Genomic DNA, 14,091 nt, shown 5'->3' on the forward strand with positions numbered 1-14,091 from the left:
AGCCACATGCGGCTCTTTCGGTACGTTCTGTCTCAAAAGATTGCCGACCCCTGGAAGAGCCAATCCTGCCCCTCACAACAATTTAAAAATTATTTGAGAGCCATAAATATATTTTTACATAATCACCGTTATGTGAATAATATCCTTTAAAGATTTTATAAATGAAACTATTGGGTTGTCGGAAAAGTCATGACACATTTTTGCAACAAAAACCAGAAAAAATACGTCATGACTTTTCCGACAACCCAATGTGATAGTTTTACTTTCATTTTTAATTTTACTTCAGAGCCTACAGCTTGTGAGCCTCAGTTTGCTGACCCCTGGCGGCTCTTCCGTCTCAAAAGTTTGCCAATCCCTGATCTAGGGGAAACATATTTACTTGAGTCGCCATTTACTATGTATTTCTGTGCACAGTGTGTGAAGTTACTTGCTAACTTGTAGGTTTGGGGCGGGTAAAGATGCAACCCTGCTGCCTATGGTTTATAGCCCAGTAGGACACTAATTAGCTTTGTGGCCAGAAAAAAGCACACCATCTTGCCGATTGGTCTCACCATAACTTCACCATTTCTTCCCAGGATGTCTCACCAAGACTCCCCACCGGGAACTCTCAGGGACATCTGGCCCTCTTCATTTATGACGCTGTGCCCTGGAGGGGTCTTCTTCCATCTGTCGTGCTGGGTCCTTCCTTCAGCTCTGGTGAATGTCCTTTTATCATTCCTTTGGCCATTTTCTCCCTTCCTTTTACTCTTTTCCCTTTTTTAAGTATTCCTAACAGTTGGACGTGGGACGACCTGGATTGAGCCTATAGTTTTCCCTCTCCCTTTCTCTCTCTGTTTTTTTATTTGTGTATTTTGCTCTACTTTCTGGAAGAATACATCAACTTTGTATTCTAGCACTTCTTTTGGATATTTTATACATATACATATATATATATATATATATATATATGTATATATATATATATACTCTTTGTTGATTTTTTTTTTTAGTAGTGTCCTGTTCTTGTTTTATCTCCTTTAGGATGTTATAGTTCGGAGTTTTATTATTTTTTTAAATGCTCTTCTCTTTTCTGCATTGTCTTTATTTCCTGTTTCTTTTCTTGGGCTGGTTGATTTGGTCTCTCCCTCTCATGGTGGAAGTTTTCTCTTCTTTCCTCCCTCCCTCCCTCCCTCCCTCTCTCCCTCCCTTCCTTCCTTCCTTCCTTCCTTCCCTCCTTCCCTTTTTTCCCCACCAAATAGGGTGCTTTGTTGCCGCTAATGAAGCAGAGGCCTGGGGAAATTCATATGTATCAATAGTTTCTAGTACTCATTGGAAGCTTTCCTCAGCTGCCTGGCCGTCTGCTCTCCACGCGTGAGTATGCACATGTACAGGACACACTGATCGGTGGGAGTCCAAATGGGGTGCTGGGAGTGATGTACTCTTTGCACTGGGGAAATATCTGGAGGTCTTTTCTCCAAAGCCAGTTTTTACAAAAAAAGAATGTTCCAGTCAGCTTCCTGGGAGATAGTTGCCGGCTCTGGGAGCAGCGAAGGTGCTTGTGGGGTGGGCGCTATTGAGAACAGGAGCTCATTTTACCCCCTCCCACCTGCCTGCCCCGTACCTCACAGAGCCCCCTGCTCTGCCTGGTGTTCCCAAGTCCGGAGCATACCCGGTTTGATTCCTCCAGAGAACAAATGTCCAGTTCCTCACAAGGAGATGAGGGGTCAAGAGAAGTTTCCTGGCTGTGTGTGCAGAGCAGGGGGAGGAGGCTGGGGTGTGGCTCCCCATTTCCAGCCTGGTGCCCTGGCTCTGCCTCGCATCATGCCAGCCCTCCCAGCCCTGAGCTTCTGGGGGCTCCTTCAGGTTGATCGGCACATCTCCGGTTCACCTCTCCCTCGGTACCTCTCCGCTAGCTTCCATCTGCCAAAGCTTTTCAAATTCTCTTATTTACTGGTATCCCCTCCCATGTTTTGTCCTTATAGGTGATAATCTTGTTGGTTCTTTCCTGTCAGTATAGTGGTGTTTGGGGAGAAAAAGGGATAAATGTATGAGGTCAGCACATCTTGTTTAATTAGAAGACTAGTTTGTTTTTAAAAATCTAATTCTATTGACTCAATATTTATTCTTTAAAGTGCTTCATGGTTTTCTTTTTCCTGATTAAACATTTATTATTGATCTCTAGTTTTATTGCTTCAAGGCAACATAATGTGGCCCCAACTGTTTCTTGGGGCAACTTTCTGAGGTTTTCATATCTCATTATATACTCAACTTTGGCTAATTTAATGTTCCAAGTATACTTGACAAAAAGGTGTGCTCTCTAAATTAAGAGCTTCACATGTCCCTGCTTATTAAACCTGATTAGTTATTCAAGTCCTCTGGGTTCTCATTGTCTCCTTAATCTGTAATAAACTGATACTGGTGGTGTGCCCGTGTCAAATGCAATCGTGTTTCTGTCGATTCTTTCCTTTGCAGTGCCAGCTTTTGCTTCCTATTTGATGCCATTTGCTCCACATACAGAGGCTCATGGCTTTGGTGCCTTTGTTGTAAATGCCTTCTGTCCACAAGATTATCTACCATTCACTGCTATTCCCTTGAATTCTACGTACAACGCCACCCCAGCAGAGGGATAGCAGTCCTTGATCTTGGGGACTGGGGCCAGCTATATAGAAGCAGTGAGGGGGCCCATGGGTTTGGCAATATGGTGGTGGGCTGGGGCTGTGAGGAGGCAGAGACGGCAGGTCCCTGGAGGCAGCATGCATTAAGAAAGGCTATTAAAGGTCGGCTGCAGGGGAGGGAAGACAGCCCAGGCTGGATCCGGTGAGGGGCAGGTGGAGACCTGGTGCTGGTGCAGATGCCGCAGGAAAGGTCAGTGAGGCTGAAGGTTTAGGAGTGATTAAGGTCGCAAGGGGTGAGAGGGTCGGGCCTCGGCCAGGGTCTGTCCTGCGAAGGCAGAGGATCGCCTCCTCTCATGTGCCCACAGGGATGAGGGCTGGGAGCCAGGGGAGGGTCAGGGGGTCAGTGCAGGCATCTCTCCCCAGAGGGGTAGCATGGCTCCTGGAGCAGCGAGTGTGTGGCTGGGAGGTCTGAGAAGAGGTTCAAGTTCGTTTTGACACCAGGGGTATGGCGGAGAATGGGGGAGGCAGGAACCCACAGTGGGGGCACAGCAGGAACTGTAGTTGTTTTCATTGTTGTCTTGCAGTGCTTAGCACCCAGAGAGCAGGGGCCGTTGTGTGGACCCAGGGCTGATGTGGACAAAGCATATACAGCCAGGAGAGGGGCCAAGACGGAGACGCAGGGCTAAGTTTGGTGGGGAAGCAGCGAAAACACGAGCCTGGGAGGCATGATGGGGAGGATGTGACAGAAGGAGGGGTCCTCACAGGGGACTGGAGGTAGAGAGCCCCCGAGGCCAGGGTGCTGGGCTGGTGGCTGAGGTCACCCAGGCTGACGGCGGGAGGTGGGGTGGGGGACGCAGTCAGAGGCCAGTGCAGGGCACTAACACGTCCTCATGGCTGAGCGTTGAAAAGCACGGGTTTGGGGAGCAGGATGAAGCCCCACTTCCCACCCCCCAACAGGACCACAAGGGTTTGGAGCTACCCCAGGGCTCAAACAAGGGGCCCTTGGGGTGGGGGAGGGGGTCGGGCTGGAGCAGAAGCAGGGTGGCGAGGCTGGGAGCGGGTGGTGGCTGTTGTGCCCTGCCGCCCTGCCCCCAAACCAGCCTTTCCACCGGTTTCAAGAAAAGCACAGGAGCAGCCCTGGGGCTTGAGAATGCTGGACACCTGGGCCCCGAGTCCCTGGCAGGAGCCCGACACCTGTGCACGTGACAGACCAGGGTGCCCATCTGGCGACCTAACCAGACATCTCCCTACTCTCCGCAGAACCTCAGCCCCCATGTCCGTGTTGTTTGAGGGGTCAGGCTAGGGCTGGAACCTGGACTTGAACCTCTGAGCCGGTCTCCTAATGTGTAAAAAGAGGATGTGTTGACCCCTAGGGGTTACTGTGCAGCACCTGGGACCTGGTCGCTGAGTAGGACCCAGGGCTGCAGGGTTCCCTGTGCACAGGTGCGCAGCCTAAGGGCCTTGGGGGCTGGTTTGTTCCCAGCAGAGGCCCTGGATTCAGCCTTGCAGGTGGGTAAGGCTTGGGAGAGCACCACAAGGTGGGGCCTTCTAGGTCTCAGAAGCTTGGGCTTAGTCCAACTCAGCCATGACCTGCTGGTGACCCTGGGCCAACCTCTTCCCTGCCTGCTCCCCCACCCCCTGCCCCATCCCCGGGCCTCTCCCCTCCTGGTGGCAGATGGGACAGTACCTAAAGCAGAGCCTGCCAGGAGCTGGTGTCTGCTGCGGGACAATGAGGGGCTGAGCTCCCAGGAGGCTGTGGGGCCATTAAGGACCTCACTTCTGAGCTGGACACGGCCAGGCGGAGAGCCTGAAGAGCTCATCTGCTCTACTCCCTGGAGGAGGGGATACTCCCAGATCACTCAGTGAGCCGAGACCACCACAGCCACCAGCTTAGGGGTCTTCCCTGTCCACAACTGCCACCAGGGTGAACCAAGTCCTGGGCCCGTGACGATATCAAGTATCAGCCCACGACTTGAGTCACCCCTGGAAAATCTCCGGAGACACAGTTGAATGGAGAGGCGAGGCAGGCTTAAAATAGCTAAATAAATCTTTAATATTTCTAATTGCAAATGTACAGAAATTGCACAGCCACACAGTCTTAGAACACCAACAACTTTCTCTGTACATTATTACACAGTTAAAAGTCGCAGCTGGAGGGGGCTCCAGCCAAGACTCCAACATTTGCAGTTTTGTCCTTTTCACATACTTACAAAAGGGGGAGCAGGGAGGTGGTGTGGGGGCCGGGATGGCTTTGGGGCCGTGTGTGTAGAAAAGGGGCTATTTCCCTGGACAGTCTGCCTTCCGCAGGCGGAGGGGGTGGGAGGGAGATAAGTGCACCCCAGGCAGATGCTCTGAAGGGTGGGTGGGGGGAGGGTTCGTGGAGCTCTGGCCTCGGTTCCCCACCCCCCTTACTGGGCAGTCGGAAAGAGTCTTCACTTACAGGAAGTTTGGCAGTTTCCTTCACCCTAAACATAAAAGTTAAGCAAAAAAGTCAGGCCTCTGTGTTGGCAAAGGAGAGGAGAGCTTTCTCCAGCACGGTCTGGGCTTGGGACCTTGGTCCTCCCGGGGCAGGGGCTGCTCTCTCTCACTCCCCATCCCTCCGGGCCCTCAGGCAACCTGGCCCTGCCCACAGGCAGCATCCGACACCAAGACACAGGTTCTGTGTGGCCCGGGCAGGAGCCCCCTTTGCTGGCCCAGCCAGGGCACATGTCCCCATCATCCCCACACAGACAGCACCTCTGCAAAGCAAACAAATAAATGCCACAGGCAGGGCAAAAACCCCAACACCCAAATCCCAAACCTCTTCCTCCTGCCCAATACTGTTCTCTAGATTAAAAAATAAAATACAAACCATCAGAGAGCAGCGGTCCCAGGTAGCCCTCAGCAGCACCAGGACTAAAGGACTATGTACAACCATTAGGTGAAATAGTTACATTACAGTCAAACACCAAGAACATTTACAAAAATTGTCAGACTTGCAATTCAGATAAAAATCTGTGACGAGTCTGTACACTTTTACAGTTTTTGCACTAGGTAAGTAAGGTTCTCGGCCAGGGGCTACCAGCTCTGCCCACCACACTGCCCTCCTGCGGCCTGCGGCCGGGCCCCGGGAACCTCCCCCTGTATTGCTACGAGGTGCTCAGTCCGAGGGCGCTCTACGAGGCGTCGGCGGGAGAGGAGTGGGGTGGGGAGGAGGGGAGGGCTCACTGGGCAGTGCGGGGACGAGGCTGAACCAGAGGACCTCACTGGGGCCAGGCCCTGCCTGTGAGACCAAGAGTGGGAGCAGGGCCTCGGCCCCCGCGGCCTGCCTTCCTGAGGTCTGGGACCCTTGGGGGCTGTCCTCGCCCCACCAGCATGTCTCTGGCCTAAAGGAACTGCAGGTTTCATCTACGAGCCCATCCCCAGAGCGTGGGCCCAGGACAGGGGGCAGTGTGGTTGGGGCCGCCCCGCCCGCACACGCCCTCCTGGTGGGCTGTGTGGCACACGCCCTCCTGGTGGGCTGTGTGGCATCGTGGCAGCCCTTCTCCAGCCCCAGGGGGAAGGGAGGGCTCGGCGCTCTTTCCAAGGGTCTCCTCTGCTTCCTGAGGCTGAGCAGAGGGGTAGCTCTGGATAGGCCCTGACTCTGCTGCGGGGCGAATGTCCCAGCTCTTGTACCCAGGGCTGGGGCTGGGAACAGAGAGGGACAGAGAGAGACCCAAGCTCCTGCCCACCTAGGTCCCGCAAGCGGGGGCGGGGAGGGCTGAAAAGCTACAGAGCAGCCTAGAGCTGAGGAAAACCGGCCCCAGCTGTGGGGTGTGCCCCACGCCTGTCTGCAGCGCCTGGGTCCTTGGCTGGGGGCCCGGGAAGGGTGAGGAGGCCGGCCGCACACACGGGGCCTGGTGCAGGCCGCTGCTGTCTTGGAGAGGGAGCAAGTCTAACATCCTCCAGGGCCGCTATTTCCCATGCAGTGCGCACGCTCAATTTAAAAGGCCCCTGTGTTCCAGCAAGCGAGCAAGCGGGCTTTTGTTTCTAATGCATACTGTGAAAGGAAAAAAAATCACAGTTATCCACCTTCTCAGGGCCCGCAGGCATTAGAATTTTTTTAACCATCAATCAGGAAAGGTCGGCCTTTGTCTCGGGGTGAGCACCAGCGGCCACTCCCTGCAGGGTCACAGAGGGGCATGCAGCACGCATTGTGCCGTCTGGGCCAGCTCTGCCCAGATCTTTGGCTTCAGGAGCCCGAGCATCAGCCTGGGCCTGGGTGGCAAGTGAGGGAGGCGCCAGATCCTCCCCACGGGCGTGAGGGCCCAGAAGACAGAGCCGTGAGCCTCACTGGGTCTTTTTGGCAGAACAAGGGAGGGAGGGAGGAAAGGAAAAGCAGGAGTGTGAGGACAGGTTTGGGGTGACTCCTCAGTTCCTCACAGGGGGAAGGGTCCCCGACAGGCTGCATGCAGTGGCGGGTGCCCAGCCGGGCAGGGGACACGGAACTCTGGCAGCTCCGTCCTCCCCGCCCTCTGCCCGCCTGCTGACCGGCCTGTCAGCTCCTGGAACTGAAGGGCAGGTCCCCCGGGGCAGGGGCCTGGCCGCCAGGGAGCCTGGGCCCCTGGCTCTTCGATCCCACGCCTCTCCGGGCAGCTCCCTCCCTGGGGAGCATGGGGGGGTACATGCACTTGGCCAGGTCAAGAAGGAAAGGTGACACACCCGAATTCAATAACCAACAGAGACATGTTTTGGCTGGCCCCCTGCTCCCACAGGCTGTCCCACTCCCCGCCTGCAGTCTCTTGGGCCTGCACCCAACACGCTTCTTGGGCCGGAAGAGAGGGGAGCGGGCTCCCGCCGCGTCGGTCTCTGCTCCCTCTGTGGCCGCCTCCTGGACTGCGGGCGGAGGGCACGGGGAGATAAGCCTGGGCCTCTCGCCCCCCGCACTGGGGCTGCCACTGTGGGGTGCTCCTCCCCAGGCCGAGGCCCTGCCCTGGGCCACCAGTCCTCCCTCTCCTCGGGCAGGTTAACAATTGCTGCTGTTTCTGAACTCGCCGTTCTCGGTAATCTGCAATTTGGTGGGGTTGGTGGGGGAGATGCCGTTACGGGTCTGCATGCTGTACCTCTCTTTGAGCTGTGTCAGGGCGCTCATGAGGCGGGCGTTGGCGGCGTCCAGGGAGGCTATGCGCTTCTCCTGTGGACAAAGACGGTGTGAGCGGGGGTCACGGGATGGGAAAGGGGTCTCCCCGCGGCTGAAGGGCTGGGAAGGGAGGAAGGCGGCCTGGAGGAGATGCAGGGACGGCCAGGAATGCTCCACGGGTGAAAGGCACCGAGGCTGTGGAGCAGTGGGCGAGTGGGGGAGGGGGTGGCCTCGCCATCACGGGCCACGACCGCCTGGAGTCTGCCTTCCTAACGTCTCCACCGCATCACCTGCTTCTCATCCCACACACAGCAGCTCTGGTGGCATCATCTATCAGCCACCCAAGGCCCCGAGGGCAGGTGCCCTGTTCATTTGTGTGTGCGTGGGACACACAAAGGTCACAGGTCCTGGTCGGTGTGCGTAGTTTAGTTTGAGCAAGGCCTGGTCCTGATCCTGGGCGAGTGAGAGGAAAAGGGCGCAGCCCTGGGTGAAGGAGACTAGTCTCTAGCCCGAGTCTCTAACATGTCTCCCCTCTCAGTGCAGCTGGGAAGCCACAGCTCTGAGCGAGAGCCCCTGCTGCTCCCTCTGCCCAGCCTGTCACACACGCACGCGCGCGCGCGCGCACCCGCCCCCCACACACACACCCACACACACACACACCCCCGTCTTACCCATTTTCCTCCTAATAGCTTCCATCGTTGGTCAGCACCTCTGGTGAAAGGCGATACCCACCAAGTTGCCCCAGTGGGGGAGGAGCTGCCTCATCCCTTTCACAGCCTGTCCTAGAGAGCTTGTGGTCCACCAAGACCCTCAAGCCTGACTTCTCCGAGCAGAGATCCTAGTCTCCTATTCCTTTGCAGTTTTTGCAGTAGGGTATGACTGGGGATGTGGAGAAGCCCAAGTCACCCGGTCCTTATCCCACATCCTTTACCACCTGCGGCTGACCAAAGGGCCAGAGCCCCCTACCTGGGCATCGATGATCTTCTGTTTGGAGTCCACAGCTGCTTGCATCTCTGCATGGTCCTTCTTCAGCTCCTCCTCCACGGACATCAACCTGCAACCAGAGACAAAGACAGTCAGGCTGGCACTTGAGGGAGCAGATGATGGGGAGGATGTGGGGCCTGTGGACCCAGGCCGTTGCACCTGCACCTAGGAGACACGCGAGGAGGGTCCCTCCTTGGGCCACAGGCCTCCCACACCGGCCTGGGACAGAGCCCTCCACTTGGCCCCCGCCACCGACGGGCTGGACCGCCTTCCTTGTACTTCACCTGCCTGATTCTGTTCTGAGATCCCCAGAAGCCCCTGGGGCTGCCCCTTTCCTGATAGTCCTCCAGGAGCCAAGGTGGGTGGGAGTGGGTATTGGACACGTCTTGTCCCCCAGAGCCACCAGGCAGGTGGTATGAAGTCATGGGGCCTGGGGTTTGGGTGAGAAGACAAGCCTGGAGGGCTCTAGAGCGTTCTCTCCCGCTCTGTATTCACTGAGGCTGTGCCGGGCGCTCGTGGTAGTGAACTGAATGAAGAGTAGTCCTCCCCCTTAACTCTTTTACTGCCTTAACTGATTTCAGGGTTTTTTTTCCCCAAAATGTGTCAAAAATCCACAAAAAATAAAAAGTTGATATTTTGACTATTTTATGCATTTGATAACATTTTGAGCTGCTCTGTACATCAATGACATTTTAATTTTAAACCTGTTGTATGGTAATAAATTTACCATTATATTGAATTTTCGTAAAAAATACTCAAAACATGCTAAGTGGGCATGAATTAGATTTAAGTATAGATAAATTAGAATCTAATGGCATTGATGACATAAAAAAATGTATTACAAAATGTTACCAAATATGGCATACAAAACATCTTTGCTGTTGATAGTGCAAGCCACAGGAAAACATATCCCAATGTCACAGCAAGAGTTTTAAGGTGCTCATAAGACAGCAGGGACACAGACAGGCAGGCGGTAGCTACGCCCTGCACGGAAAGCTTGGGGGCCGCAGGGACAGACAGCAGGAAGGAGCTAACTGTCCTGGAGCGGGGGTGGGAGGAGCACACAGGGAACTGGGCATCTGAAGGGTAAGCGAGGTCTGCAGGTGGCACTGAGCAGAGCAGACGCTCAGAGCTAAGGCACGCTGGCGCTGTCACCAGCTGCTCCTTCCGAGACCCTTCCTTGTCTCATCCTGCTGGTCTCACACACCCGTCAATCACTCTGGACCACCCCCATCTTCCCACTCCTTCCCTTTAGCTTCCGGACCCCCTCCTCTCTGGGCTGGCCTGCTAGCTCCCAGGCCACTGCTTGTAGACGCCTTGCACCGTCTGCCCCGAGGATGTTAGGGCTCCATAGGCTCTGCCTCACCCCGTTCTTCTCACTCTACACACACTTGTCAGATGAGCTAACCAGCTCCCACGACTTCATTTCTGTCCCCACCGTCACAGCTTCTCCAGCCCAGGAGAGCAGTCCCCCAGCCCCCGGGCGAGCACTGGGCCTGTGGCAGTCAGTACAGTGAACGGTGAAGGGAGGTGAACGGTGCCGGGGCAGGTACCAAGAGCTGCCGTGAGCAGTCCATCGGGTAGGGGGTAACAGCACTAATCAGGAGGAAGGGGTGTGGGGCCACTCTAAGGGGGGTTCCTAATCACAAGAAGGTAGGCATGAGCAAAGCCTGGAAGACAGGGGAGGGGGAAGATATTATCAGAAGGGAAGTTCACCGGGAGGAGGGGCTTCTGCTCGCAGCTGTGGTGAGGTAATAGCAACTGGACTTACCCTCCTGCCATTAAAACAAAAACAAAAACAAAACTAGAAAACTGGACAAAATATACGAAACAAAGGCTGCCAGACACTGAACAGGCAGTGCAGTACAGTGACTCCTACGAGAAGGGAACGCACGAGGTGAGTCCTGCTCAATGCCTGCAGCGTCCACGCCAAACAAAAGAAAGGAAGAATCCTCCGAGTTGAAGAGACCCAGGGAGGGCAGGGAGGTGAGACAGCTAGGATTCGTGGGCAGTGCCAGAGTGCGAGGAGATGCAGAGAGACCTCTACCTATCTCCTGAGGATTGGTCTGCATGCCTGTGAGAACACAGCCAGGCCGGGGCAAGAACCATTGGAAAAGAGCTCACAAAACCACCTTAAGAATGTTCATGTTCCTTCCAAGCACAGTGGAAAGATGTACTAACAGGGGGCCTCAGGTACAATCCCCAGAAGGAAACTGCCTCAACAGCGGAGCCAGATTTGGCCTAGATGAAAGGCTGTCCAGGACCCACCTAATGAAGCTTAAACATAAGCCTCAAAAGAATCAAACTGATAACAAGTAACCTCATTATATCCCAGAACAAAGCCCCCAAATATTTAAAGGAACACAAAGTATCCAGCACCTACACAAAATTTACAATGTCTGGCATGTAACCACAAATCACCAAGCATGCAGAAAAGTAGAAAAATATAACCCATAACCAGGAAGAAAATTAATCAATTAAAAACAGACACAGATGATAGAATTAGTAGACAAGGACATTAAAATAACAATTGTAAATATGTTCCACATGTCCAAGAAAATAGAGAAAAATGAGCATCATGAGAAGAAATGGATGAGATTTAAACCAAAGTGAAAGTTTAAAGGTGAAAATACAATATCTGAAATGAAAAAATACTGGATAGAATGAACAGATTAGACACTGAAGAAGAAATGATTGGTGAACTTGAAGACATAGTAATAGAAATTATCTAAATCACAGGAAAAAGGAAACAGAGCATCAGTAGGATGTGGGACAATATACAGCAGCCTAGCATACGTGCGATGGGAATCCCAGAAAACAGGGTGGGGAGGCGTGACTATATCCCCACAGATCCAAGAGCTCAACAAACCCAAGAAACACGCATAAAACCATACCAAGGTACATCACAATCAAATTGTTGGCAATCAGTGATAAAGAAATAAATCTCAGAAAAAAATTCCAGAGAAAACCGGTACATTAAGTACAGAGGAACCAAGATAATGACAGAGTGCCGACTATTATAGCCAAGGTGAGGGCCAAATTGTGCTCGCTGCCTGTTTTTATAAAGAGCCACGCCACACAAATAGTTCTGCTGTAACGGCAGCGTTGAATAATTGCAACAGACACCATATGGCCTGCAAAACTTAAAATATTTATTATCTGCCCCTTTACAGAAAGTTTGCAACCCCTGCTGGAAGTGACAACAAAGAAATAAGAGTTAATAAGTCAATAAAGAAGATAAAATGGAATCATCAAAAACACCCAATACAAAAGAGGGCAGGAAGAAGGGGAACAAAACAGATAGTAAAAATAAAACACAAGTAGCAAGACAATAGGCTTAAACATAATTATATTGACAATTACATTAAATGTAAGTGGCCCAAACACTCCAATTAAAAGGCAGAAACTGTCAGATAAAATGCAAGAACAATAAGGTGTCTATAAAAGAAACTCACTTTACAGAGACACGTACATGGATTAAAAGTACAAGGATGGGAAAGAATATACCAGGCTAACAACTAACTAAAAGAAAGTTGGGGCAGCTGTATTTATATCAAACAAAGATTTCAGAGCGAGGAAAATTACGAGGGCTAAAGGAGGTGGTTTCATGACGTTAAAGAAGTCAGTCATCAAGAGTACATAACAATTCCAAATGTGTATGCATCTCAGAATCATGTTTCAGTGTTCATAAAGCAAAAATCAACGCAATAAAGGGACAAAGACAAATCCATAATTATTATGATTAGAAACTTCAACATCCTTTTCTCAATAAGTGACAGTAGTAAACAAGTAGAAAAACCAGTGAATATATAGAAAACTTGGACACTATCAACCAAATGGACCCGATAATTGGCATTTACATTAGGAAGGAAACATACCAGGATTGGTTAGAAGTAAATGTGTTAAATAAGCCACTGACTTCAGGAGGGCACGCACCTCTCAGATAACAGGCATGACGCACAACAGGGGGTTAAGCTGAAAAGTGTTTCCGTTCTTGGAGCCACATACATGAAGTCAGCCACGCGCAGAGCTGGCGGTCAAGTGCCCGGTAGGCTTCTGGTCACCCCACTTATACGCCCTCTGCTCATGCTAACCATTTTCCAGTGAACAAGCCCACAGGTCAGTGAAAGAAGCAATAATTAGGAGCAGAAAAACAGGCGGTCTAAACAGGAAGAATCTGGGAAGGATTTCTGCAGTGGACAAAGCGTGAGGCCAAGTGGCGGTGTCCTGGCGACTGCACACCTGTGGAGCCTGTCCAGGTGACGGGCTCTTGTGCCGTGTTAACAAACAAGCTACAAATCCACTGGCCTTCTTGTACTTGGTATTATTACTGTCATAAGGAAGTAAACTCCAGGAGCCGGTCTCTGGGGGTTCGCCTAGAAGCTGCACCTTGACTGCACTCCCTGCCTACACACACAGAGAGGGGTGTGCCCACCCCACCCACGAGCAGGGAGAGAAAGAGGGAATCAACACACACTCCGATATAAGCCATCGCTAAAAATGAGAGTCAGCACTAAAGCCAAGTCCCCCTGGAAATCTTCCTGCATTACCCATGGGTACCTTAAAACTCAACACATCCACAACGGGCCTTGTCATCCCTCCCCTGCCTCACCCAAACTGCTCTTCCAGAGTTCCCCATCGCAGTAATTGGCACCATGACACACCCAGCCAGATGCTCCTGGTAGAAGTCTGAGGGTTATTCTGTCTCCTTCTCTCTCACTTCCCACATTCACCCACTGAATGTAAGTGACTTCCATTCCGACTTTGGGGCCTCACTGTCTTTCTTGGCATCCCAATCCAGCTTCTAAACTCCCCTGAGAGCACTTACCAAAAAGATGTGACCCCTACAGGGCCCACAGGCCCTCTGGGAGCTGGCCTCAGCTGACCTCACTTCCACCAGGCCCAGTTTTGCATTCTGCCTCCAACACGCACAGTACGGCGTCGGGGCTCTCCCCACGCCAGGCTACCTCTTACCTCCAGGCCTGTGCCACGCTGTCCCCACTGCCCGGGTCACTCTTCCTGCCTACCTCACACTCCGCTCATCCTGCAGCTGATCGGCCCTTCCCTTGACCCGGAGCCTCCTGGGGGGGGCGCGGTGGACAGGTCTGTCCCCTCTGTGCTTGTGAGGCCAGGGCTGGAGCCAGAGAGGGGACAGAACACCCTCACCTGCTGATGATGCCCTTCATCTGGATGTCCTTGTCCTCCTGCTGCCGTCGCAACCGCTCCTCGCCCTCCTCCAGCCGCGCCTGGTACTCCAGCACCAGCTTCTGCGTCGTCTCCTCCTGGCACTTGAACAGGGTCTCGTACTCCTCCAGCTTTTTGTTGGAGATTCGTAACTTGTCCTGCAGCACTGCCAGGTCCTGCCAGGGGGGCAGCGTGCCACGGGCACAGCACCCAGGACAGAGAGCACAGCCT

The 14,091-nt window shown here is 52.9% G+C and overlaps 1 protein-coding gene across 9 annotated transcripts in view; it reads right to left on the minus strand.

Moving 5' to 3' along the window:
- Window positions 1-4,623: 4,623 nt before the first annotated feature.
- Window positions 4,624-14,091, minus strand: part of DAB2IP (DAB2 interacting protein) — a 104,386-nt gene continuing 94,918 nt past the window's right edge. For 6 of the 9 annotated variants that reach the window (XM_019630012.1, XM_019630009.1, XM_019630008.1 and 3 more), the window contains 4 exons: window positions 13,843-14,036; window positions 8,659-8,746; window positions 7,676-7,746; window positions 4,624-7,448 (listed from right to left, as the gene is read on the minus strand). In XM_019630012.1, coding sequence (XP_019485557.1) covers window positions 7,253-7,448; window positions 7,676-7,746; window positions 8,659-8,746; window positions 13,843-14,036 — 549 coding nt within the window. In that variant the 3' untranslated portion in view covers window positions 4,624-7,252. Of the gene's footprint in view, window positions 7,747-8,658; window positions 8,747-13,842; window positions 14,037-14,091 lie in introns of all 9 variants that reach the window. The other 3 variants (XM_019630010.1, XM_019630015.1, XM_019630013.1) reach the window with 2 other exon arrangements.

The sequence above is a fragment of the Hipposideros armiger genome, unplaced genomic scaffold (assembly GCF_001890085.2).
Source record: "Hipposideros armiger isolate ML-2016 unplaced genomic scaffold, ASM189008v1 scaffold_880, whole genome shotgun sequence".
Lineage (NCBI taxonomy): Eukaryota > Metazoa > Chordata > Mammalia > Chiroptera > Hipposideridae > Hipposideros > Hipposideros armiger.